Source organism: Rousettus aegyptiacus, unplaced genomic scaffold (genome assembly GCF_014176215.1).
Source record: "Rousettus aegyptiacus isolate mRouAeg1 unplaced genomic scaffold, mRouAeg1.p scaffold_m13_p_4, whole genome shotgun sequence".
Taxonomy (NCBI): domain Eukaryota; kingdom Metazoa; phylum Chordata; class Mammalia; order Chiroptera; family Pteropodidae; genus Rousettus; species Rousettus aegyptiacus.
In genome coordinates this window covers 113,128,602-113,153,532 of record NW_023416307.1, presented here as the reverse complement: position 1 = coordinate 113,153,532, position 24,931 = coordinate 113,128,602, and the positions used below count along the sequence as shown (strand labels likewise).

The 24,931-nt window shown below is 34.2% G+C and overlaps 1 protein-coding gene across 25 annotated transcripts in view; it reads right to left on the bottom strand.

Annotated features, from left to right (window-relative positions):
- Nucleotides 1–24,931, bottom strand: part of ERC2 (ELKS/RAB6-interacting/CAST family member 2) — an 895,762-nt gene that overhangs the window by 454,757 nt on the left and 416,074 nt on the right. For 17 of the 25 annotated variants that reach the window (XR_004950467.1, XR_004950465.1, XR_004950466.1 and 14 more), the window contains 4 exons: nucleotides 20,687–20,827; nucleotides 17,427–17,567; nucleotides 13,349–13,384; nucleotides 3,618–3,811 (listed from right to left, as the gene is read on the bottom strand). Coding sequence is in view for 7 of the 25 variants with exons in the window: in XM_036219344.1 (XP_036075237.1) it covers nucleotides 3,618–3,811; nucleotides 13,349–13,384; nucleotides 17,427–17,567; nucleotides 20,687–20,827 (512 nt within the window). In the remaining 18 variants the exon portion in view is untranslated. The remainder of the gene's footprint in view (nucleotides 1–3,617; nucleotides 3,812–13,348; nucleotides 13,385–17,426; nucleotides 17,568–20,686; nucleotides 20,828–24,931) is intronic. The other 8 variants (XR_004950478.1, XR_004950469.1, XR_004950470.1 and 5 more) reach the window with 1 other exon arrangement.

Below are 24,931 nucleotides of genomic sequence, written 5' to 3'. Positions count from 1 at the left end.
AAATGATTTCTCAAAGTCCAAATGTCTGGTGGCATTAGTTCATATCTAGATAATGAAGTGCTACTTTGTTTTCTATTCTACCATTATGTCTTAGGAGTTGAACCCCAAGGGAGCCACCCTCTTCTCCATAGTGGGGAAGGAGATGATTGAAGGCTTGATTTTAGCATTCTCTGTCCTTTAGACAAATACCAACAACCCCCCTAACATATTTAAGATAATTACGCAGAAAGTCACCTGACTGATTCGTTCCCATGGATGAGATGCCAGAAATCTAGTGGCAGTAGGACTTGTTTGACAGACTCTGTTAACCTCTCTCTTTCTCTTAAAGCACTGAAGGATAATTCTGAAACTCTAAATAAAACTCAGAGACCTCAATGGGCACTGATATAGAAAGGCCACATATTTCATATAGAAATACCTACTATCTTGTGTAGCATGAGTAATATCTAGCATTAATGATTTAATAAAGATATCGGCTTGATTTGGACCAATTCTCAGGGGCTTGTTCAAGGCCCCCTACCCACCTGTGTTAAACTCCTCCAGAGTAGCCTGAAGTCCAAGGCAGAAGCTGAACCATCAGCATCAAGCACAAGACTTTACAGGCAGAACTACTCATGAGGACCACACTGGAGCAATATGCAAAATCTTTAATGATAGGTAAATGCAACAAACACGAATTGCCCTCTGAAAGAGAAGTAGGCCAGTGTCAGTGTCGTTTGCATTATTCCTAACCCCATACCTTGTGTTGCACATGACTGAAGTTCTGGAATATTTTAGAATACTTGCTGCTTTTAAAAAGAGGTCTTTTCACTCTGGTGGTCATATTACAGAACAGAGACCACAAATTTATTTCAAGTTCAATTTTTTGGTTTTCAAAATCACAAACTTAATTGCAAACACTTCTCCATGACTCCAAAATGGAGATGTATGTCACACTGCTAAGAAATCTTTAGTTCCCAACATTATGAGGTATGAATTTTGTAGTTTAAGCCAGCAAATGGAGATAGTGCTCCATTTGAAAAGGGCTGCCTGACAACTTGAAGATGTTTTGGTCAGAATATACATGTAGTTCAGCAGATAATGCTTCAGAAAGGCAGGCCAAGGCTGTGCTCTCCTTTTCCCAAGAAACTTCCCCTCTTGATCTCCACCGCCAACTCCTTAGGGGCCTGGGCTGGGGCTGGGGCTCAGACATTTCCCAGACTGTGTTTTGCTGCTAGACCCAAGACACAGGCAGGCAGATAACTGGGACAGAGTCAAGTCCCACCACACGTTTTATGAATTACAGTGCCTGGGAGGCATCAGCTTTAAGGAGAGGCAAAAGCAAAGATAAAGAAAATGTGCAGAAAGTACATAAAGATAAATGCCTGTAAAATCACTGTTGTTTTAATGCATTCCATATTGAGGAAATAAAAATGTGAATATTCTTGATGATTTAATGGCAGTAGTGTCCAGCTAAAATTTGTTTGTCCAACTACATAATTATGCTATTTTATGCAAATATTTATAATGGCTGATCCTGATTTTCAATTACAGTTCTGACTAGCTCACTTAATGCAGAAAAATGCCTTCCAAATGTGGGGCATGTCACTTTCCCTCATGAAAGCTAATAAAAGTGAGGCAGATCTCCTGTGTCATGGAAGCAATGCCTCTCTGCTGGCTGAATGACTATTTGGTGCTACTGGACAAACTTCTGTCTTCTGGCTCATTATTGGATGAGACTGCTCTTAGTTGCTTATGTGTCAGACCTGAGTTCAAATCCAACTCTAATTCTCATAAACTTTGCACTCTTGGGGAAGTTACTTAACCTATATGTCATAGTTTTTGCATCTATAAAATGGGGTGTGTTGTGAGTAAGATTAAATGGTATATAGTATTGTAGGTCAAGTGCTTAGCATAGTATCTGATACACTGTGAGCATAAAATACACATAACCTATTAGTATTATTCTAATTACTATTATTAATATCATCACTGTTATTATCTAAGGCATCTGTCTCAATGGTGTACTGCTTCTCGGAGTAGTGAACTAGGAGTAAGGAAACCTAAATTACAGTTTTGTTTCTTTCTGACCACAGGACTAATCCAGAAGGTCATTTGACTTTTCAGGGTCTCAGTTTTCTCACCAATAAAAGAGCCATGATCATAACTTCCCTGTGATGTTGTACTAGCTTTGGTCCTAAAATATAGTTGCAAAATAGCCATTTACATACATCCAAAATTAACAGTGTTTTTAAGAACCAGCAGACTGGCAGAAAATTCCCACACTTTAAAATTTAAAAAAGCCCTTAACAAATTTTAACTTGTACACTTATCTCAGAAAAAACTTCTTAATGTAATTGCTAAAAATGCTCAATTAAAAAGAAACATATTATCATCTAACTAATCCTAAGATTTTTAAATTAAATATTGATTGATTTAGAGTTAGAATATATTAAATACTTGAAACAATATTTGAAAATGTTGAAATTTTAAGAACCAATCTATCCATTTAATACAGAGCCTATCCACTTAAGACTGAGAATTTATTTGTTTCAGCATATCAACTGTTCATACTGATATAACTGTCCCGTCTTACACCAAGAATTGGTACCTACAAAGTGTGATACATTTTAATAGGTTCTTGGAAATTCACTTCTAACAAGATTCGAAGTCACACAGCTGGTGTGAAGCAGAGGCAAAATATGAAACTAAGTCTTTCTGTTTCGAAAGCCCATTATCTTTCCACAAGACCATACAGAGCTATTCTGCATGTCTTGAAGTTCTTTAAGGTCTCACAAGTGTCTCGATCAGAGCTGGCAAACATTCACTGATTTATTCAAAATTTGTTGATCTCTTCCATATGGACTGAATCTAGGAAAGACAAATTCTGCCTCATTACTAAACCAATAAGAAATCTTTAAAGGTTATGAATTACATAAAATTATTCAGAAATTCTTTCCTTCTATGAAATGAAGGAAAAAGAATTGATAGAAAGCTTATCTTTTAGAGTTCATACTATGCATAAATACAATATGGATATAACTTATCTAAAAATCTTAAGTACTCTGGAAGCCTGATATAACACTCTTTGTTTTTGGACAGATTTGCTGTCAGGTAGGCCTGCATGAGAACTTATTCAAACATATTTATTTACCAAATGACATAGGTCCTCTTAAAAGATAAATCCCAAGATGAATTTGTTGTGCTGTGCCAAAAGACACTGGAAGGATATGAGTTCTTTTCCCCTATCTTGAATAAATTCCCAAATACTTCATAGTCTTCCACATTCTTGCTTGAGTCTTCAATGGGGAAAAAAACTGAGTTTTCAGGTAGTCAAAGCCTTAATTTCTTACACACTTTGCTGGCACAAATGCTATAGAGCAGGGACACCAACCAAGAAAGTTGACCATTATTTCTTTAAACACCAAAGAAGTACTTAAGCCATCAAAAGTTAAGCCAATTGCCTTCTGAGTATCCCAAATAAACACATCATCCCTAATAGGCCATATTCCTCATCTGTAACTTGTTCCCAATTGAAATATGAATGTGCATTCCAAATCCACCATGACCTAAGATGGGCAACTAAGCAATCAAAGTTTGCTCACTACTGACAATTCACAACATGATTGCAAATTTACCTCTCGAGTTCCGCAATCTTCTTGTCCTTGTCATTCTTTTCATTCTCCACCTCCTTGAGGATCTCCAACAACCGGTCAACTTCCGCTTGGGCCTTGCCACACTCATCACGGTAGTAAGATGCCTCTTTATCAAGCTGTTTTATTCGGTCTGCAAACTCAGGGTTCATCCTGGAGTCATCTTCAATATTATGAGCCTTCAATATTATATTTTTAAAGAATGTAGTTAAGACAACAGTTTAGAACAAGAGACAGTGCAGCCACCAATGGCCCAGAAATTAACTCTGGAGAAAAAAATAATAACCATCAAGAATTATGGGTATACTGTCAGTTAAAAGGCAAAACAGAAAAATGACACATTTCAGCTACCTTGGAACAATGTCAATTTTAAATTATAATTCGATTTCACAGGAGATTTTCTTTTATTGTCGATATTTTGTTTTATTAGATGTTGCTACTTTTTTTTCCCCCACCAAAAGTCAGGGATGGGTGGGGATAGAGACTGTGATATCTGTTCCTGGTCATTAGGCAAGCAGAACTAAGATAGATAATTCAACTCCACTGTTAAGGAAGTGATTCATACCAATGGCTTCCTTTTCCACTAAAAACAAACCAAGATAAAACAATATTAAAGTATTTTTCCAAGAACCAGCAAGGGCATGTGAAAACCCTGGTAACATATAAGAGACTGGTTGATTGATCATTGTACACTTCATTCCACTGAGAAATTTCAGCAGAAGATGTAGTTTGAAGGAAAGACTTGGAAATGAGGAAGGGCTTTCCAGCTAACAGTTATACCCATAAAATCTTGTTCTATTGATTAAATTTAACCTGAACCAGGAAGATGAGCTAATTCATGAACAAGCATACAGACGAGTATCTGCAAACACATGCATAGGTGGGTGGCAGCTTTACACACAAGAACAGACACAGGCAACAACACAGTAACAACACTACTGAATAATTTGCAGCCAAAGTATTTCTGGTTTTGTGTGTGTGAGACTGTTATGGCTTTTTTTTTCCCAAAATAAACTTTTGGCTGAAATATTCCCAGACAGATGGAAATAACACTGCACTGCAATGTTTTGCCTACCCCTTGTTTCCCATTATTCCTAATTGACTTCTTCAAAGAGCAGGCAGGGAAAAAACAAGTAGTTTAACAACAGTGCACATTGAACATAGAAAGTTCAGAGAAGTCATATATGTATGTATCTCCAACATCCGTGTGTGAAATAATAAAATGTTAACAATTTATTAGGACTAAAGTTGTTCTACTGTCTTGCTATGTAGAGCAAATGCTCATTGTGTTTTTATACACTTTTTTTTTTTTTTAATTTCAGGAAAAAAACAAGGCAAGCAAGTTACAGCTGCTGTAGGGTCAAAATGAATCATGCATGGTTAGAAAAATTACTACTAAAACTACTGTTAAAAGGTTGACAGTCTGCAATGATTTAGTAGAAAAAAATCAAAAATTAGTATAAATAAAAATGTCTTATTTATGACAAAATAATAATTTTGAGAATTATATTTTTGCATGTAACATATTATTTAAGCATGAGGATAGAAGGGGAATAATTTGCTTTCATGTTCTTTAATCTAAGATTTCCTTATTCAAGAGGTAAATTCAACCACACAAAAAATTTGGAAAAACTATAACAATTCAACATAGTATCAAATACTAGCTTACCCCCTTTTATCAACATTTCTTAGAAAACATTTTTTATTTATTTATTAGTAAGTACATTGAGTTTCATTATAATAGATTACTAAGAGGTTTCAATACAGTTTAAAAAAATCCAAAAAATATACTGAGTTAATATGCCTTTAGGAGTTTATTCATCTAATAATTTTATTTTAAAGTGAAGAAATGAATATATAAATTTGTTAATCTCTCCTTTAAAAATGCAGAGTAGATATTCTATTTTAAAAGAATATACTCCTATAACTACTTCTAATTGTGATAATGAAAATCAGCTCATTACCCTAATAACAAAAAAGCATTTAAAATATAGTTTTTAAATTGCTAAAAAAAATCATGTTAATTCTCTTCCATTTGTATACTATCTTACCATTATTTTCCAACAGCTCAAAACCTTTCATGATATTTTTCTCAAACTACACAATGACATTAAGATCTTTAAAAAATTATTAATGAATTGAGTAATGAGCAGCTAGAAATACTCAAAATGAATAAATAAATATGATTTAACTGTTTACTTCTGACAAGTTAAAATTCCTTTCTTGGCTCAGATGTAAAGATTCACAAAGAGCTAGCAGTTAGCCACCGTTGTTTATTTTGGTTGTTTTTATTCTTAAGATTATTATTATCCTGATTTTTAATAAGTGGATATACGATTACTAGTTGCAAGACCTAGTTTCTAAATTGGGCCCTTTGTCTTATGATAGGCAAACAAATTAGCCTCTTTCAGGACAGTGAAAACTATAAAATGGCAAACATGGGGAAGGTATTATTTACTTGCATTTTTATTAAAAATATTATTTTGTGATGTGTATCCTATCAATGAGGCTTGTTATACAGCTAACTTAATTGGTTTATGTAATTTTCATAAACAGGATACTACATATGCCTTGGAGAAGCCTCCCTGCAAGGTCTAGAGAAAGCTGTTGGCAATAGGTTTATGAGCACATTCCTTATTTTAGCTCCTTGAAGAAAAGAAAATAATTCAACGCCAACTTTCAACATGGGGTGATATTGATAGGTTGGTAGTCTTGTTAACCCAAAAAGTGAGTGTGGTTAAAGGACTTATGGGATGTTTAGTGGTACAGAGCCTAGGAAAAAAAAACATGTCTGAATCTAGGCCCTTGTTGACCTCATGCAATGTTAAATTAGATCATGTTATAAAAATAAATACCACAGACAAGTTTACAGTTGGCCTGGTGTCTGTTAGATAATACCTGTAGGTGCTAATGATTCTTCCTTTTAAAAGGAATCGATAACCTCAAGAATATCTTTGAGTTAAATATATCTATCTCTATATCAATACTGATTTCTGGGCAAAAGAATTTATGTCAGACCACCTTCAATATTGTTGCTAGAATTCTTGGAAGAGTTATTAAATAAAGGTGTAAACAGATAACATTTAAAAAATTCTTTAAGTCAATAGAAAGCTATATGGAAGAGCCATCTAGAGATAGGAGAGTAACAGCTGCTTTCGGTTCATCACCAGGGTCTATGAGAAGACTCAAGGGAAGAGCTTCATATGACTGAAAGCTGGCAAATCCCCATTCCAACCTGAGTGTTAAACACAAAAGTCTCTGGAGAATTTATAAAAGATATTGCAGGTAACCAGCTCCATTCAGCCTAAATCACAACATTTCAGAGGGTGGGCTGAAATTGTGAACCAGTACAGCATGAGCGTGTTATGCTGTGATCTACAGACATGGGGATGACACTACACTAAAGAAATACAGGAGGAAATTGAGCTTATAAAACCAGTTTCCTTCAAAGTTATAAGGCTAGAGCCCTCTTCTAAAAATGGAGTGGAGAAAGTCGTTTATTTGCATTTAAATAATACTCTTGCCTTTTCAAATTATGACATAGATTTTTTAATCTAGACTGGCAGCTCCTGATGAGGATCAAAAGTAGATAACAGATTTGAGCCTCATGTACTTTAGACACCACTGCAGAAAAGAATAACATACTTGAATAAAGCATTACCTGAACAAATTCTTACCATGGCATTCTGACCTATTCAAGGTTCAGACTGAAAATGCACAGTACTTATTTCCCCTTATAGACCTGTTGATTTGAAATTAGCTTCCCCAAAAGATCAGGAAATGATGGTCCATTCCATTCTTATAAGGTATACCAATTTTGTTCATTAATCGGGAATCTAGTTCTTGAAAATGTAGATTGGTGTAAATTTTCCTTTAATGGTTTCACAACTTATTTATCATAAATATAGCCAAGAACAATGTCATTTTCAAAGATATTCACCAGTCATTAAAACCAAAAAAATACCAATGAGCATTCTTATCTGACTGAAGAGATTTACTTTTGCTGATTAAATAAGTCATTTGTAAAGGAAATCCAGATACTAGTTCTGCCTCAAAATATTTCTGCTAATTTTTAGAGCAACTCTCAATCATCTTAGAGAGACACAGAAAATTGGAGAAAGAACATTTCAGAATTGTCTATACAACATATTAGATCAGTAATTTTTGAGGGTCCCTCAATTATGTTTCTTGCATTTCCACGTGTAAGAAAATTTTCCTGCAAATTGGAATAACCAAAATAAAGTTTGGAGGCCCACTGACGGGGGCAAGCCTTAGTATTTTGTTGTGAACTGATTTTGAGAGCCTGAATCAAACACAAAGGAGAAATCTGGTCATGACTTAGTACATAATAATACCTAGAGGTCATTTTAATAAAAAAAATTAGACTTCAGGAGAAAAGGTAAATTTCAGATTAACACTATATCTAAATCAAAGTTAAGAGCAAAATGTGGCTAAAGCCAAACCACGGATTGGTAATATCAATATGACAAATAACAAGTTTATTATGTGAAGGTTGGTCATTGATTATTTTCAAAAAAATGGTAGGTAGTTCATCATTCCAAGTGCCTAGAAAGAAAAGCATTAACTTGATCCAGACACCTGCTGTGAAACTAGGTGGGGAATTTTCAATTACAATATATAACATTCCCTCTTTGAAATGGGCCCTAACAATTTTAATAAAAAATCATTTCTCTCAAACAAATGATTGGTCATGACCATAAAGTGCAAGCAGAACACTAACAAAACTGATGACTTTTCTACCATGCTGCTTATGGGTTTTAGCAATAATTTGCTAAATTTATGCACTGTAAAATATTCTCAATTGCAGCACCTTAGGGGTTTAGTATCTGTTAACTGTGCTTTAACATTCCTTTCATATCTTAACAGCAGAACGGGATATATAAACTACTTTAAACATTATATTTGATTTCGTTCCTCTAAAAGAAATTCCAATCATCACATAATTCTGTTATGAATAAAATATTACTTTTTTAAATAAAGTTTTTAAGGAGATTATAGAACTCTGACATATAAAATTTAAATTTTGTTTTAAATTCAATTCATTAATAGCATATATAATAGCTGAGGCTAAATAATACATTTGGAATCTAATAATGATGAATCTTTGAATTTTAGTCTAGTTCTACAGAAAAGAATTCTTTCACAATTATAGTTAACCACATCCAGAATATTCACAATTTGCATATAACTATTCCTAAAAGAAACTTCTTGTCATAGATAAAACAAATAGAATATTTATAAATAAACATAAACAAGTGTTCAAAATAATTTTCTTCTGTCACATAGACAAAATAAAAAGAATCAACTGTACGTATAACATCTTTTAAGACCTTTCAAACAAACAAGAACATTATTAATGTAATACCTTTTAACTATGGAATCTCTTAAAATTAACAATGTAGAGAACTGAGGTAATGGGAGACTTGTTTGTGTGTAGGAACATCAGAGGTGTGTCACGGGTGCCCTGGCCAGGAGCAAGGTTGCCCCAGTGCCTCCAAATCAGTCATATGCCTTGTAGCAATGAGGGTATTATACAAAGCACTAAATTTAGGATTTATTAAAAATTTATAAGAGAACTCTGGATGCCATCTCTGGGCACAATAAACTCTAGGGCTATAGGAAAGGAAGTATCCGAGACTGATGAAAAAAAATCGTATTATTTATCTGGAACTGAGAACTAAGGGAAGGAAAGAACTCAGCTGAATATAACCTGCACAGTGTTTATAATGACAAGACAGAACTCCTCCAGGAGTAGAGACTGGTAGTTAAGCTGCAGAAAGGTTATTATTAAAAGAAATAATGATACAAAGGCAAAATTTAAGACTCCTAAGAAATGGCATTAGGGTATCAACTAAATGGAGTGACTAAAGTAAAAGTAAAAGGTTTTTAAAAGGTTTATTGTTACTGTAAGAAAAAATTACTACCAGGAGGAGTTAAAACTTATTTACTCTGATTTAATTTAGGTGATGGATATAAGACTGACTATAAAATTATCTTATTTAACAAAAACAACTAAATTATAATTCACCAAATTTTGTAGGTTGCCATATTTAAAATAAACCTATGAGAATAAAATAAATTCTAGAAGTAACAATAACTGGTTAGATAATAAAAGGAGAAATAGAGCATTCACAACAGTAACCTAAAAATTATACATATATATACGCACACACACACACATACACAAACACATACATAAAAAGGTTTAGGACTATCCTTAAAAAGAAATATCATAAGCCTGTAATAGAAAAATATCAAAACCTTACTGTAGATCACTAAAATTAACAACAGTCATACCAAGTTCATGAGTGGGCAGAAATAATATTGGAAAGATATCAATCGTTGTAAAGTTATTTTATAAATTGAATACTATTCGAATTAAAATCATCAACAATTACTCTTTTTAACTGAGAAGGTGATCCCTCGAGTTAACTTAGAATGATAAAAAATTAAAAGCTAAGAAATTTAAAACAAAACAAGACAAAATGAAAAGCTGAAAGGATTAGAGTAGATTTTGTTTTGCTAGATTTAAAATATTTATAATTTTTAACAATATTATAAAGACACAATAATTATAATTCTGGTTCAGCAAGCAATGAAAACTGACAAAAATGAACAGGAGCTCAGAAACTTAAGACATTTGTCCACATGAGAACTTACTATACAATAAAATAGTATCAAGATCAGTGGATAAAGAAAAAATTTTTTAATAAAGGACATTGGGGTAATTAGTTGACATTTAGAAAAATATAAAGTTGGAAACTTATTACTCAACATGAATCAAAATAAAGATAAGTAAAGTGGTTAGATTGATATGAAAAGTAATAATAAACCTTTTTAAATATAGGTAAGTGTCTACTCTTGAAATCAGAAAGGACCTCTAAGTATAAAGGCAATGAGGAAATCCTAAAGGGATACACAGGTCAAGAATCTAAACTTAGTTCTCTATATAAAAAAACTTAATTAAATAAAACTTTGCCATAAATTTGACAAACATTTTATACAAAGTATAGAATAAAACATACAAAGCAATGAACAAAAGAGTAAACTCAAAAACAAATGCTTAAATAATTTAAAGGAACAATTTACAGAAGAAAAATACAAACAGCTAATAAATTTGTTAAAAACCTCAACCACACTAGTAATTAAAGAAAAGAAAGTAAAAATGAGAAAAAACAATCTACTTGAATTTGTCAAAGTTATGTAAAATGACGGCTATTGGTGTTGGACAAAGTGTGGTAGAAAAGGCTACCTTTATTCAGTGCTAAAAGAAATATTCCTTGGTAGAACGTCTCTAATATGCAAATAGCAGAAACTACTGGGAGCATTTTTAAATCCTAGCCAGGAATTTATTCTATGAAAAAAATAGAAATGTGGGAAAATTAATATGGAAAGATGTTTTTAAGAACATTATTTATACTGGCAAACATACACACAGTCACATACACACACACACACACACACACACACGCACGCACAGAAAGAAAAAAGAAATGACCAATATGGAGATTAAGTAAACAGAGTGGAATAGCCATTAAAATAGTGTTTTGGAAGAATAGCTACTAAATATATTTTAAAAATCTGATGATTAGTTATTTTCAAAAATAGGATATAAAACTGAATAAACACTCTTGACACATGTGGTAAAATGAGAGTACTAGATTAAAAAAAGAAAGACAAAAAAGATGCAAGGATAGAGGGAAGGCGAAAGGGAAGGAAGAAAGAAGGAAAGAAGGAGGGAGTAAGAGAGGGAAGGGGGAGAAAGAAAAAAAAGGGAAGAGAGGAGAAAAGAGAACAATAAAAATCAAAAGATGTCTGGGTAGGGAGCAACCCAAATGTTCCTAGTGATTATCTCTGTGCAGTGAGATGCCTTATTATCTTTATTTTCTCCTACGTTCTTCCATTTGCAAATTCTCCACTGTTACCATATATTATTTTTATAACTGGAAAAGCACAGTCATTTTTTAAAAAGACCATTAAAGATAGAAAATTCATCATGCTGCAGCCCTATCAGTCCAAAAAAAAAAAAAAAAAAAAAAAAGGACCCTGAGAATATCTGCAGAGAGTTAAAATAATGAGAGTTTGGCTATATTCCCAGGGTGCCAAAACAATGGTTAGCTTAATTCACTTGGGGAGAAAAGTCAGTCAATGACTTTTGAATTAATTAGTCACTTACAGAACTGAAGAGTTTGCTTTTGCATCCTGGGAGGTGAGAGGGGGCGAGGTAGGTGAAATGAAGGCAAAGTCGAATAAGTGCCATGTCATCAGTATTTCTGGAAACAGTCTAAAAATTAACAGAGCTATTTCTTTGACCCAACCTATCCTGACAGGGATGGCGATCTCCTATCATGATCCTGTTAAATCTGTTGCTACAGGACAAAGCCCTCCCCATGTGTCCTGCACATATCCCAAAGATGATATACTTAGGTTTTCTCCCTGTCCTTAACTAGTAAGCATAAAACAATTTCAGTGGGATTACTTTATACCTGTTTAAAATGATTGAAAGAAAACTGTAACTTTTTCCAGGATCAATTTTCAACTTTGAAGATATTCCACTTTTCACCTCTCCAACGTCTTGAGCCTGCTTATCAACAGTTCCATTCATATGTTGAGGAAAGGAAATTTAGATTATTTTTGCTACTCTGCTAAAAATCATATTTGGGGAAAGAGGTTAATAAAGATGCTCAACAGAGCTTGAAGAATTCAGTTTGTAAAAATAAAATTTGTTTTAAAGAGTGAAGGGTGGAGTCTGAATCTAATTAAATACATTCAAGCATCTTGTGCATCACATTGTATATATTCTAAAGCAGTGCCTTAACAAATGTTGTTGGCTCAATTATTTCCTTTATCCATGCTATTCTTTTTCCTCATGGATAGGAATTTATAAATAGGAAGTAATTTGAATGCATAATGGCACAGAACACATTTGACAAATGACAAATTCCGGTCACCTTTACATAATATTTCTCCTAGTAAGCCATTTGAGTTGATGGAACAAAACAGCCCTTCTTTTATAAGTTGAAATAAACAAAATAAATTGCTTCATATAAATGCACACCTGTCATTAGGATACAAAACCTAGTGATGACACCTTGACCGTTTTATACATATTTTTATAAGTTGCCTGGTCTTTTTTTTGTACCATTAAGCTGTAATCAGAATTGTTACTATCTGTTATTAGGAAGCTATATTTTAGTTTGTCCTCAGCCAAATGACATGTTTAAATTCTTGTAAAGCCCACAATAATGTCAGGAATTTACCAATCTCAAAGAGTATACCCTTATTTTTAAATCTAAACCTAATTTAACTTCTATCACTTAAATATAACATACATTGAATTTTCTATTTTACAACTCCCTTTTGACATAGGTAAGTCTGCATTTAAAGGGTATAAGAAAGAATTCCATGCGCCTAGATCTGTAGCTGACCTCTGCTTTTCTAGAGCTTTAGTCTGGAAATTAAGAAGGAGGTAATATCAGAGCTAGCAATAATTTCCTTGAGTTCTTATTTTTTAAATTTCACATTTAAAAGAAATGGCTGTGGCCTCTGCACAGGTCATTCCTTCTGACAGAATGGAAATAGGAAGAGACTCATAAATATTTTTGAAACCTCCCCAGTATGGTACGCCATGACATGTGATCAATGGATCCTCATGCTTTGATATGTTACAGCGGAAACTTTTAGAAATGACTTACTGGGTTGTACATCTGATTGAACAACTGCTCAGCTTGCTACATGGCAAAGTTGGGGAGGCATTGAAGCACAGACAAGGAAAGAGGAAAGATCCAGAAAAACAGCATTAGCTCAACAATCCAGTGCACTTGCACAGACGAACTGGTCGTTAAAAAAGAAGAAATTTCAGTTTCTAAACATTCCACAATGAAAGTGAGAGGCTCTAGGGAAATAGAAATGTTGACTTTGGCTCCTAGAAAAGAATAGTTGGAATAAGAAATTTAAGGTTTGTGTTACTTTCTCTTTCTCAAGTTAAATAACCCATGAAATAAAGAAAGCTGTCCACTTTTGATGATACATGAAGTGCTGGCCTCTAGCAATGAATCAGAAGAAGTACTTTTGGCCAAGCTTACAATTTATTACCTGAACTTCAAAGATGGTAATAATAAAAGATTAATTAAATCTTATCATTGAATTTATAGCTCTTTTTTAATATTAACACAAGCCTGAATTTTCTATTCAGTCTAACTTTAGAAAAACATAGATCAGCAAACAGCAGGTTAGCAATAGCAAAGTATCAGTGAGCAAGACATTACAGGATTAACAATAAATGGGAGAAGTACAACTTTAAGTCAGCAGGAAGAACAAAGGGAACCAAAACACAGTATTATCCATTGCCCATTGCCAGTTTCTACTCTTAGTTCATTAATTAATAAAAAATTTAGTTTTTTATTTATGTCCCAAGTGCTTAAGAATCTGTAAAGTTCTCCTGTCTATTTGTGTAGAAGATTTAAATTTTTGTTCATTTAAATTACTAAATATTATTTTAAATAGCACTGTCAAGTTATATTTCTTAAATATCTGCATCATCAATTTGGGGCTAAACGTCAAGTGGTAGAAGGTTAAATATTGTAGGAAATTTTACTTTGCTTTAAGCTAAGATCTGTGCCTTTGAAGAGCCTAAATTTTTTGTTTCTTCAGCTTTAATGAAGTAAATGCTAACTTTACCATGGTTAAAAATAAACCCCCTCCTCAAAGACTAATTGGAAAATTACCAAATAGCACAAATCATAACATTTTAAATTACTGTTATTTTTCAATTGATTTCTAGTTATATAAGGTAAAGTTATTTCTACATATCAAATACCAAATACTCTTCTGAAAGACAAAATGATCCATACATCACAAATCAGGTTCTTCTCAACCCCTAGATGTCTTATTTAAGATTAATGAATGAACTAATTTATAAAGCACCCTCATAACTAGTAGCTATATATTATTTGCTTAGTACTATTTTATCAGCCTATCAGTAAAGATTTTCTCACATGCGAACATTTAATTGCATCGCTTTTAAGAGGTGGGATGGAATGTGTAAGAAATAGTTCCTTTCCTGCCATAACCATTTTTCATCACAAAGTATTTGGAAGTGTTCTTAAATTAACACAGTACAGTAAAGGGTTAAAAGCAAAGATGTCTGTGAATCTTTTCCTCAAACTTTTATATTAAAATTCACCTTACCAATTTCAAGCATTGTTTATAAGACAAAAAACACGTTTAAATCACCATTTGGATTCCATTGTTATTGGCAGACAAGGTTTCTGTTTAGCTAAACACATCTACATTGTGTAGATTTTATGACAAAAATACCTGGACGCTCACAAATTGAGCAAAATTCCATTGGGAATTCATGGTTTATTTATGACATAATAAAACTATTATGTTTTCAGCTTTCGTTTAGTAACCCTTTATATTTTATTCACAAGTCACATACCCTTTTATTTAAAAGGAGGCCCAGACACTCCTTAAGCGTTTATAGCTGCTTATTTTTCCATGAGTAAATGATGTGTTTATATGTATATTCACATACTGTTGGCTTATATTTTCAAATATTTCATGTAGATCTCAATTCTTTTTAAGGTGATGGGTACTTGAGGTTTTACGGAACTATTTATTAGTAGAAATTAAAGACTACTAGAAAAAGTATTTTAAACTTTTGAATTTAGTTGATGCTAAGGAGCCAAAAATAACAAAATAGCATCTGTATGTTAGGTATGAAAATATTTAAATTATAATTACCTTATTAAATTTCACTGTACTATGCGTTTAGGAGATAGTATAAGCAAGAGTCATTTATATACTTAGCAATAAGTTATCGTTTCATAAATTAAATAGGTCCTTTATAGCAAGACAACCATATTTGTTATTTTAATCCTAGCAATGTATTGGAATATTAAAATGCTGTCAGTAATAATGCTAAAATGTTTACACAATTTGGTCTGTGAATTTCAGTATATGGTGTTTACCTGTGAGTTAAAGCTAACCATATGCTCTAAGTGTTCTTGGGTAAACCATAGCTATGTTGAAAGAAACTAAATTGAATTGCATAGATATTGATTTGTTAAACTAGGCAAGTCATATACATGGAAAATATAAGCATCAATATGTGAACTTCTTCCTTTTAATTACTAGAGGATTTAAAATTCCATAGATGGCTTACACTAAAAGGGAGGGTGTCTAGTATGTATCTGCAGAAATAATACACAGAGTGCTTTCATCTCCACAATGGCTCCTCAGAGTTGATGAAAGGAACCCTTCAGGCCCAGGTCTATTGGAGATCCTCCTTCCTCAGGACTCAGCACATTACAATGCAGCTAAGATAATACAAAGGACCACCACAGAGAGCCAATGAAGTTCTCTCTTTTCACAGTTATCATAGAGTCTGACTTAAGATAATAAAACTGTTCATTAAATAAAGAGTATGTGTCATGAGTTTGTTTCTTGAAATATGTGTGAATGTATAACATGGTGCAGAATACATATGTCTCAAGAATGTATATTGTACATCCATCCAGTGCAGAAATGGCCAAATCAGTCTCCATTTAAACAAGTTCAAATGGGCAATTTAAATTTAGTCTTGTATTTATTAAGATTTTACTTAACTAGATCTTACTTGGAAAAAAGTGAGATGTTGAGTGGATTAGGAAATAGATTTTGCTATATAGAGATTTTCTTGCAAAGGGATTTAATCTGTATATTTATCTTGTTCTGTATTGGTAAGGAGACTTTTTTAGTGTAAAATTTTTTAAGACAATTTCCTAAAATTCCATGGTAAAATAAACACAGTATAATCACATTTCAGTTATATATTGCATCATACAAAATAATATATTAAATTTTAAGATATCCGGAATAATTTCTCCAGATACATGATGCTTTCACAACCCTATCAGCTATGTCATATATTTTTATAACTTTAGCAACTAAATCCCTATTCCAATGTGCTATGAATTCTACACAGTCAAGTTTTATTAAATGCTTTGTTTCATTTTTTAGATTTTTATCATCTCCTTTGAATAAGTTTATAAGTTGTCAAAGGGAAACAAAATGTTTAAACTCATAATGCTATGAGTTTTATGTGAACAATGAATGCAGACATACCAAACAACACAGGGAAAAAGTCAAAGGAACGATGCATGACTGGAAATGTAGTCCACAAAAATATCCAGTTCAGAGAAAACACGTTAATTATGCAATGTAAAGATCCTGTATTCTTTTCTAAAGCCTTCTACATAAAACAAGCTTTCTTACATATTAAAGCCATTTTTGGTCAAATATAAATAGTCATCCCACAGATATTCTTGGGACTTGACTATTTTGGTGAACTTCTAGAAATTTAATGTTGTCAGGTAAACTTCGCAAAGTTTCAATAGAAAAACTGACCTATTTCTGAAAGCAGCACAAGTTTATCAATGTATAATGGGGCCCCTGGAGTCTTTGGTTTGTTGCAAATATTTCCATTTACCTCTTTTGGTAGTTGAGATTTGCCCAGAAACTAATGGCTGGGTTTTATAATATTTTTCACTTCCACTACTCTTTTCATGTATTTTTCAAGGTTTTTTCAGATAGGAAACCTAAGATAATTCTTCGGATTCACATATTTGATGCAGACTTCTTAGAAATAAAGTTAAGAGTGTTTAATTAATTCTTTTGTCAGTAGACAGCAAAAGATAACGGGTTTGTTTCTTCTGAAAAATGTTTCTTCCTTTCCCATTTTATAAATTCATTGTAAAATAAGCATGTTTTTTCTTAGGCTTCACTTACCTTTTTTAACTGTGCTTCCAATTTGCTACATTCTTCTTTCTTTTGTTCGATGGCTATTTCTAGAGATTTTAATTTAGAGTCCCTTTTCAGCCCTGCTGAGGCTAATGAAGATGCATGTTCCTTGAGGTCAATTAAACTAGACTGAAAGGAAAAAAGTACTAGTAAGTAAAACACTGTAATTTCTACTAGCAATGTCTTCAATTTGAATACATTAATTCTACACATAGCAATAAAGTGTGCATTAGACAGAAAAGGTAAATATAGTCTTACTAAGGTAACAATAGTTGGCTCTGGCCAGGAAATTAAAGTTGGCCAGCTTACAGAACCGAGCTGGATCTAATTGCAATAGAATCAAATGTAACTAAATGGTGTGGTCAGTAAATGCATGTTTCATGTCTCAAAGTCATGCTAATGATGTAAGTAAGTCCCGAGGTGGTCTTTACATGTCAGGGTAAAACAGACACCCTGAACCTTCCATTTACATTTATTGCTGTCAGGTCATGCAGACTCTAAGACAAATATGAAGGAAAATACTGACTTTAATGCTTTCCCACCCTCCCTCCCAGAACAAATCCTATTAAGTTTTTATCAAATTTCATTTCTTTAACAGAAAAATGTTCAATGGTTTTTCAAACATCTTCTGTATCATCAAAGATAAAATGATTTAAAAATTTAGAGTAGACTTTATGTTCTAGTCCTTTGTAAATCCAGATTCAGCACATATAATGATTCTCCCCAACTCAGACATGGGGTTACCAAAATTGTTCCATTCATCGATCATACCCAGAAATTAAGAGCTTCCCTGTATAGTTCAAAAACCAAAGAAATAAATACTTGCATATATCATGAAACATAATTTTGCTAGCTACGAGAACAATGTCCATCACCAAACATGAAATGGCTAGCAACATCTAACTGTGTGACTAAAATGTTTAGGTTTCATTCAAAATCAGTCATTGTGTATTTATTTCCTTTATATCCATTTGTAGCACCAAGGACGACACTGAACAAACAACGCTCTCTCAGTAAATGATGTTGCCTAATGCTTTACATCTGGACTGTTTCACGGGCCCTGGAATAACCCTGTTGATGAAGATACTACCACCACCACCCAGCTCCTAATAACCCTCTGGGGGACAGGTTAGCCATTCTCATTTTTCAGGTCATAAAACGGAAGCCCTTAAGAACTGAGTATCTTCTCCAATGTTCCCAAATTAAAAAGGGAGATTACAGGTCTCAAACCCAGGCCTCCAACTCAAATATCAATACTCTTTATCATATCGGTCCCACAGAAATAATAAAAGACTTTATTATTTAGGTGTTTTGTCATGGTGAAGATTACTAACACCCATCTAAATTATAATCTCCTTGCTGACAATTACATGTTGTTTTCTTTACAACTTTTAAATTGCTGGATGTAATAGCTTTATGTGTTAACTTGGCTAGGCTACAGTCCCCAGTTATTAAATCAAACGCTAATCTGAGTGTTGCTGTGACAGTATTTTGTAGATGTGATTAACATTTATAATCAGCTGACTTTACATAAAGGATACTATTCTTCATAATCTGGGTGGGCCTAATCCTATCAATTGAAAGTCCTTAAGAGTAAAACTGAGGTTGCCCTAAGAAAGAAGAGAGTCCACCTGTGGACTGCAGCATCACCTACAGTGTGAGAGTTTCTACCCTGCCTTTCTTAATGGCCTGCTCTATGAATTTTGGACTTGCCTAGCCAGCCCCCCTAACTATGTAAGCCAATTCCTTGCAATAAATGTCTTAATATGGTTAAATTTCTTAATACCGTTCTGTTTTTCTGGTAGAAGCTTAACTGACACGCTCAGCCCAGTGGCAGGCACATTATTATACAGGAACAATAAATGTTTGCTGAAATGCCTATCTGAAATTCATACAATGTAAGTATTATTTACAAAATTATTTCCATTTAAAGCTTATTCTCCACCATATCACCAAGATCTCTTTTCAATTAGAAGTGTGTGTGTGTGTGTGTGTGTGTGTGTGTGTAAGTTGTAAACCCATGAATAACACTTGAAATTGGTGAAGAATGCTACAAATGAGGTCAAAGCTTCCGTGCCTTCTGTCACATGTCAACTATAGTAATTACAGATCCTCTAAGTTGAATTTAGCAGTGAAATAGTAATAAGAAGATTTACATTCTTTATTTTCATATCAAAGAATTAATCTCTCTAAAAACTTAAAATTAAACTTAAATTTTAGGGAGTATAAATTTTTCTTGAGTCTCCTCAAAACTCCTATTATTTATCAAGTCTTCCCTTCTTTGATTCCTGATTTAGATAGTACTTTGATTTACATTGAATTATCAAAACCCAATGGTTGAGCTAATACTTTGGAGCTGGGAAACATGCAAATATGTAGTGATACAGCCTAGCAGGGTGAAAGAACCTGTAATAGCCCTAAGGAGATGAACATTTCCTACAGACAAAATAAAATGAAGAAACCAATGGTGAACAATGGCACATACATCAGAGTTTTGAAGATTTGCTGCTTCTCAAATCTCTTCACCAAAGTACCCTTAAGTAAACTAACGGGGTTAGAGGTATCCCTCGGAGTATGGGGATATAGCCCAAAGCATCCTCTCCATATCCCCCAAGCAAGAAATTTCTTTAAAATATATTGTTTTACTATAAAAATGTGAAATTTGTCTTCTGTTTCCATGTTTGCATTAGCATTAAAATATTGTTTTAAATTATTTACCATAATGTGAAAATGATGTCCTAGAAGAGTAGCCACATTGAATCTATATCTTTATGTCCAGCATAGTACCATATCTCTTAACCTGGGGGTATCAAGTGATCTATTTGAGAAGTACAGATGAATGTAAAGCACCCAGCACAAGCATTAGCACATAAAGGCTTTCAGTAAAGTGGAGCTGTTATTATTATTATCATCAATGCTGTTATCTCAAATGAAGGCTCATGGGACAATGAAAAAAAAAACATAGAATCCTCTAAGCTCCACAAATATGGTAAAACATCAAAAGGAATTTCAAGGAGCTACATTGTACACAGTTAGTAGAGTAGAGAAGATATGCAGAGCATCACCCATGAAAGAAGTTATAGTAATACTTTCTCCTTTGAATTCAGAAAGCTTTATGAAGGGAAGGTAACAATGTTCTGCAAGGCCTCATACAGTCCCTCAAACTCAGTCTCTAGTGTCTTGAGGCTACAATGAATATGGTTTTATGAGGTCTATCAACATGTTTCATTTGTTTTTCCAAGACTCACCTCTTTTTCAGTCAGTTCAGCTTGTAAAGCATTGACCTTCTCTTTCAGGTCTTTGTTCTCTTTTCGGAAAGATTCTATCTCTTCTAGTCTTTCTCGATCATCTCTCTCCCGTTGTTCTTTCAAACGCTCAATTATTCTTTCCTGTGAGGCAATTGTCAGAAAAGAAGAGTTGAGAACCCATCAGTATATGTGCCACGGCATGCTACAAAAAGAAATGAGGCAGTAAATGTAAAAAATTCTCTACAGAATCAACACACTCAACATATTCAAAATTAGATTTGTGAAGAGAGTGTAACAGACCAATACAGCTTTTAACTTGTTAATAAAAGTTAGCAACATAGGGTTGCAAGGGACCTTAATGTTCAAGTTCTGAGACTGTTACTGGTCCGTCCATGGTGATACCTAAAAAATTTCAAGAGCAATTCCCAAAGAGCGAGGTTCAGTCACCAAAACTCTAGGCTTGCCAAAGCCTTGTATAGGCAAGGGAAAGAAGCAGAAACAACTCTCGGCTCCACCCTCTTTGCCTAGCTTTCTTTGGTTTCTGAAGAGTCATCTAGGACTAGAAAGGGAACTGTAGTGAGGCCTAGGCCCTCCAGGATTTAGAATTAATTCAGAGCGAGAACTTGAAACAAAATAAAGAATAAGCTCATTGCAAAAGTGATTTTCTGTTTCTGGAGATGTTTATTTACTTCCAGACTTTTTGGAGATGTATCTGGAGATGTTTATTTACTTCCAAACTTTTTCGATGACTTCTTGGCAATCAGTAGAAACACCAAAACACTGTTTAAATTTGAGCAAAGTTCACATAGCAGCTTTCCTTTATTGAGAGCTTACTATGTGTTACGCACTGTGATGTGCCCTACATATCTAGTTCTCATCAGAGCTTTGAGGTCAGAACCACTGGGAACAGTGTAGAGGTGAGGAAATTCAGGCTCAGAGAGGATAGCTGACTCATCCAAGGTCACCTAGATAAAAAACAGAAGGCCCACCCTAGCCTTCAGGGCTCTCAGTTTTAGCTAAGCTCATGAGACCACACTGCCACAAATATATTCCTGGAGCATTCAAGGAGATTTGAGGACTTGTCTGCTCTTGACTTTCATACTGAAGTTAAAACATTACTCTGATAAACATGTTTCCAAAATAGTGGAATCTTCCTGATATCAAAATAAGAAAAACCTTCTGTTTTTAAGAAAAATTTTATTTGAAAAAAGTTTGAGTTAGATTTCAAAAATTTGTTACAAATTACCCAAAACATATATCTGAACTTCCTTTTTGGATGGCCATGTTAAAAAATATGGATGTAACAATGATGCTTAAGTATTTTGATATTATATTTCATATTTTAATAAGTACATAGTATGAGACAATGCCTGATACATAAGATAACTGTAAAATAGTGTTGAATACACAGGGAAGTTAGTTTGAGTACTTAGTTTGGGACTTAAAATCCCCAGGAAAGCAACTGTTCTACCCCAATGACAATAATTTATGTATGTAATGCTTTCAAGGGGGAAAAATTACCATTATTGTTTTGTAATTATTTAAAAATACTTTAAAATGAAGTTTATTATTACAACAGTGGGGGTGAAAACCAAACAAATTAATGTAGGAAGGAGGCAAGAGAATTAAAACGTTAATCAAGCTACATTCAAAGACTATAATATGCTGATCAGTCCTGCAGCCAGGCCAGGAGAACACCTTCAGCACAAAGGAAGATTTCTGCTGGATTACTAACAACCCATTCTCCACACTTGTGCAGGGAAAACAGGAACCAAGAGTCATTCCCTATGGCTAAAACGATGGGGAACCTAAGGAATCAATGCTAGGAACTGCAAGGTGGCCTTTCGCTCTGCATATTCTTACCTTTTCGCACTACATACTTTTTCCCTTCCTCACTATATGTCCATATCAAAGGAAATGGGAACTAAATAATGACATATAAACTGAATTCCCTGAACACTAAGTGTCCCTCTCAGTGCCTTTACTCTGTCTCTCTCTCTCTCTCACTGTCCCTCTCACTCTCTGTCTCTGAGAGGAGACCACACTCTGTGGAGTGTTATCCGTTTTCTAATAAACTTTCCTTTTGACTCTAACTTTGGAGTGTATGTTGAATTCTTTCTACGCTCTCCACCAAAGGACCCTCTTCTTCTCTCTGGGCAGGGCTTAGTCTCTCTCACCGGCCTCCCGCCCCCGGCCCCCCACTCAGGGAAATATGCCCTGTCCTGCATCAAAATGAGTCTATTAATTAATTGCCTATAGTTGTTTCTTCTTGATTCCAGTTACAGTCCTATTTTATTTTGTCTGTGACACTGGCGAGTGGATAATTTTGTGATCTACAAAAGAAGGAAACAGCCTCGATGAATAGTAAGTCTCTCAAGGGTTTTTAATAATTTCAGCAACTGAACCCTCACTGCCTTTTGCCTACACTTATTTGAAAAGCCTCACAACTGGTCATCCGGCTACCAGGCCCTCTCTGCCTCATCACTTCTACCACATGGCTGTTGGAGTGACATTTTTAAAGCCTCAAACTGACCATGTCACCTATTTGGAAACTTTCCCAGGAATCACTCTGGTGGGATCATGTAGCATTTATTCCCACTCAGCACCCTTCACACGGTTTACTGCATGCCCATCCTCTCAGCCTAGCTTTTCAAAGAGCAGCACTCAAATCCAAAGGGCTAGGCAGACTGTCTGGCATACAACAGGCAATTAAAAAGGCTGATGGAAGGAATAAGAACTCAAATTAGGGATCATCTTGTCTTCAAAGGAAGGGAAATAAAATTAAGTATGTGTGTTAACATCCAGAAGGTGTCAGAGTCACTTGGAAAGTAGGTCGATTTGCTCTAACCACTTGTACTATTGACTGGGCATCGATGACAAAAAAAATCAGCAAGCAGTATAATGTTTTTAAGTGTTATTGATGATTCAATACTCCAAAATATTTCTCCGTCAATCACAAAACTAATTTAACTGTCAGCCGCACAGGGCCAGATGTCAAAAACATGTGTTAAAAAGCCCTAATATGCCATGATCTACTTGATTAACAGCTAACTTGCAGAAATTCCAACAATGTGTTCTTGTTTTAGTCTTATTTGCATTGGCAAGTGTTCCTTGTGCACTCATCTGGCTCTGCACAGGTCTAATCTATTTGTGCTTTATCACTGGGTGGGAACTGAATTGCAGTGGCCTCTAGCTCTGCTATCTGGCTTTCTCAACTGCTTATCTGCTATGTGGCTACAGCAAGGCTTGGGAGACCAGCTTCATAAATACCATGGGTTCTGTCTCTTGAGCTTCTGTGTGTCAATCCTAGAACTAAGTCATACTCAATCTTGCTAAGCAGTATTATTTTTTGCATACTCTGGATATTTGAATAAATTCTTGAAAATCAGAAGGAATAACATTCCCTGGGATATAATATTTCAAGTAGAATGGTAAATAGTGCCTAATGGGTTCTATTCATTGACCAAAAGACAGCAAATAATTAAGTGTTGTTGAGAATTCATGATATTTAATAATCATTTTATTTTTTGCACTGTCTTATTCCAAAGGATCTATTCAATTATATGTCAATAAAAATAGAATTTTTAAGAGAAAGGCCATTAAGGAGATGGTGATGTCAAATGCACAATGAAAAGAAGGTTTGAGTTTTAGTCCTATTCCATCATCTGTGAGCTGAGAGGCCTTTGGATAATCCAAGATAGACAACAAAGTCCCAACCAAGGGCCAACTTAGACAGAGTACAAGTAACTTTCTGAAATGCTGGGTTGAGAAGTTAGCTTGTGCCACGACTGATTAATGATGCTGCCCAGGGCTCAGAAATGGAGAATTGTGCTGCACATGTCCCAGATTTTCATTTCTGAGCAAGTCATTTCTCTTCACTGAGCCCTTCTTCCATCTTTAAAATAAAAGAGCATAAATTTAGTGTTTCTTGAAGTGTGGTCTTCTGACCACTTGCATCAAAATCACTGGGCATGCTTGTTAAAAATCATAAGGTCATTGGCCCCACATGACTGATTCAGAATCACTAGAAAATGGAACCTAGGAAACTATATTTTAGGAAGCTCCTTAAATAAGATTTTTTGGATGCATAGAGAAATTTGATACCCACTGAAATAAATACTTAAGTCTACTATTCTTTGTCCCATGGTAGAGAATTTTGCCATTTCCTACCTGATGTTTTGTCTGTGTGTGCTTCTCAAACACACTAGCATTGTGATGATGGCACCTTTGGAAAACTCCCTCTAA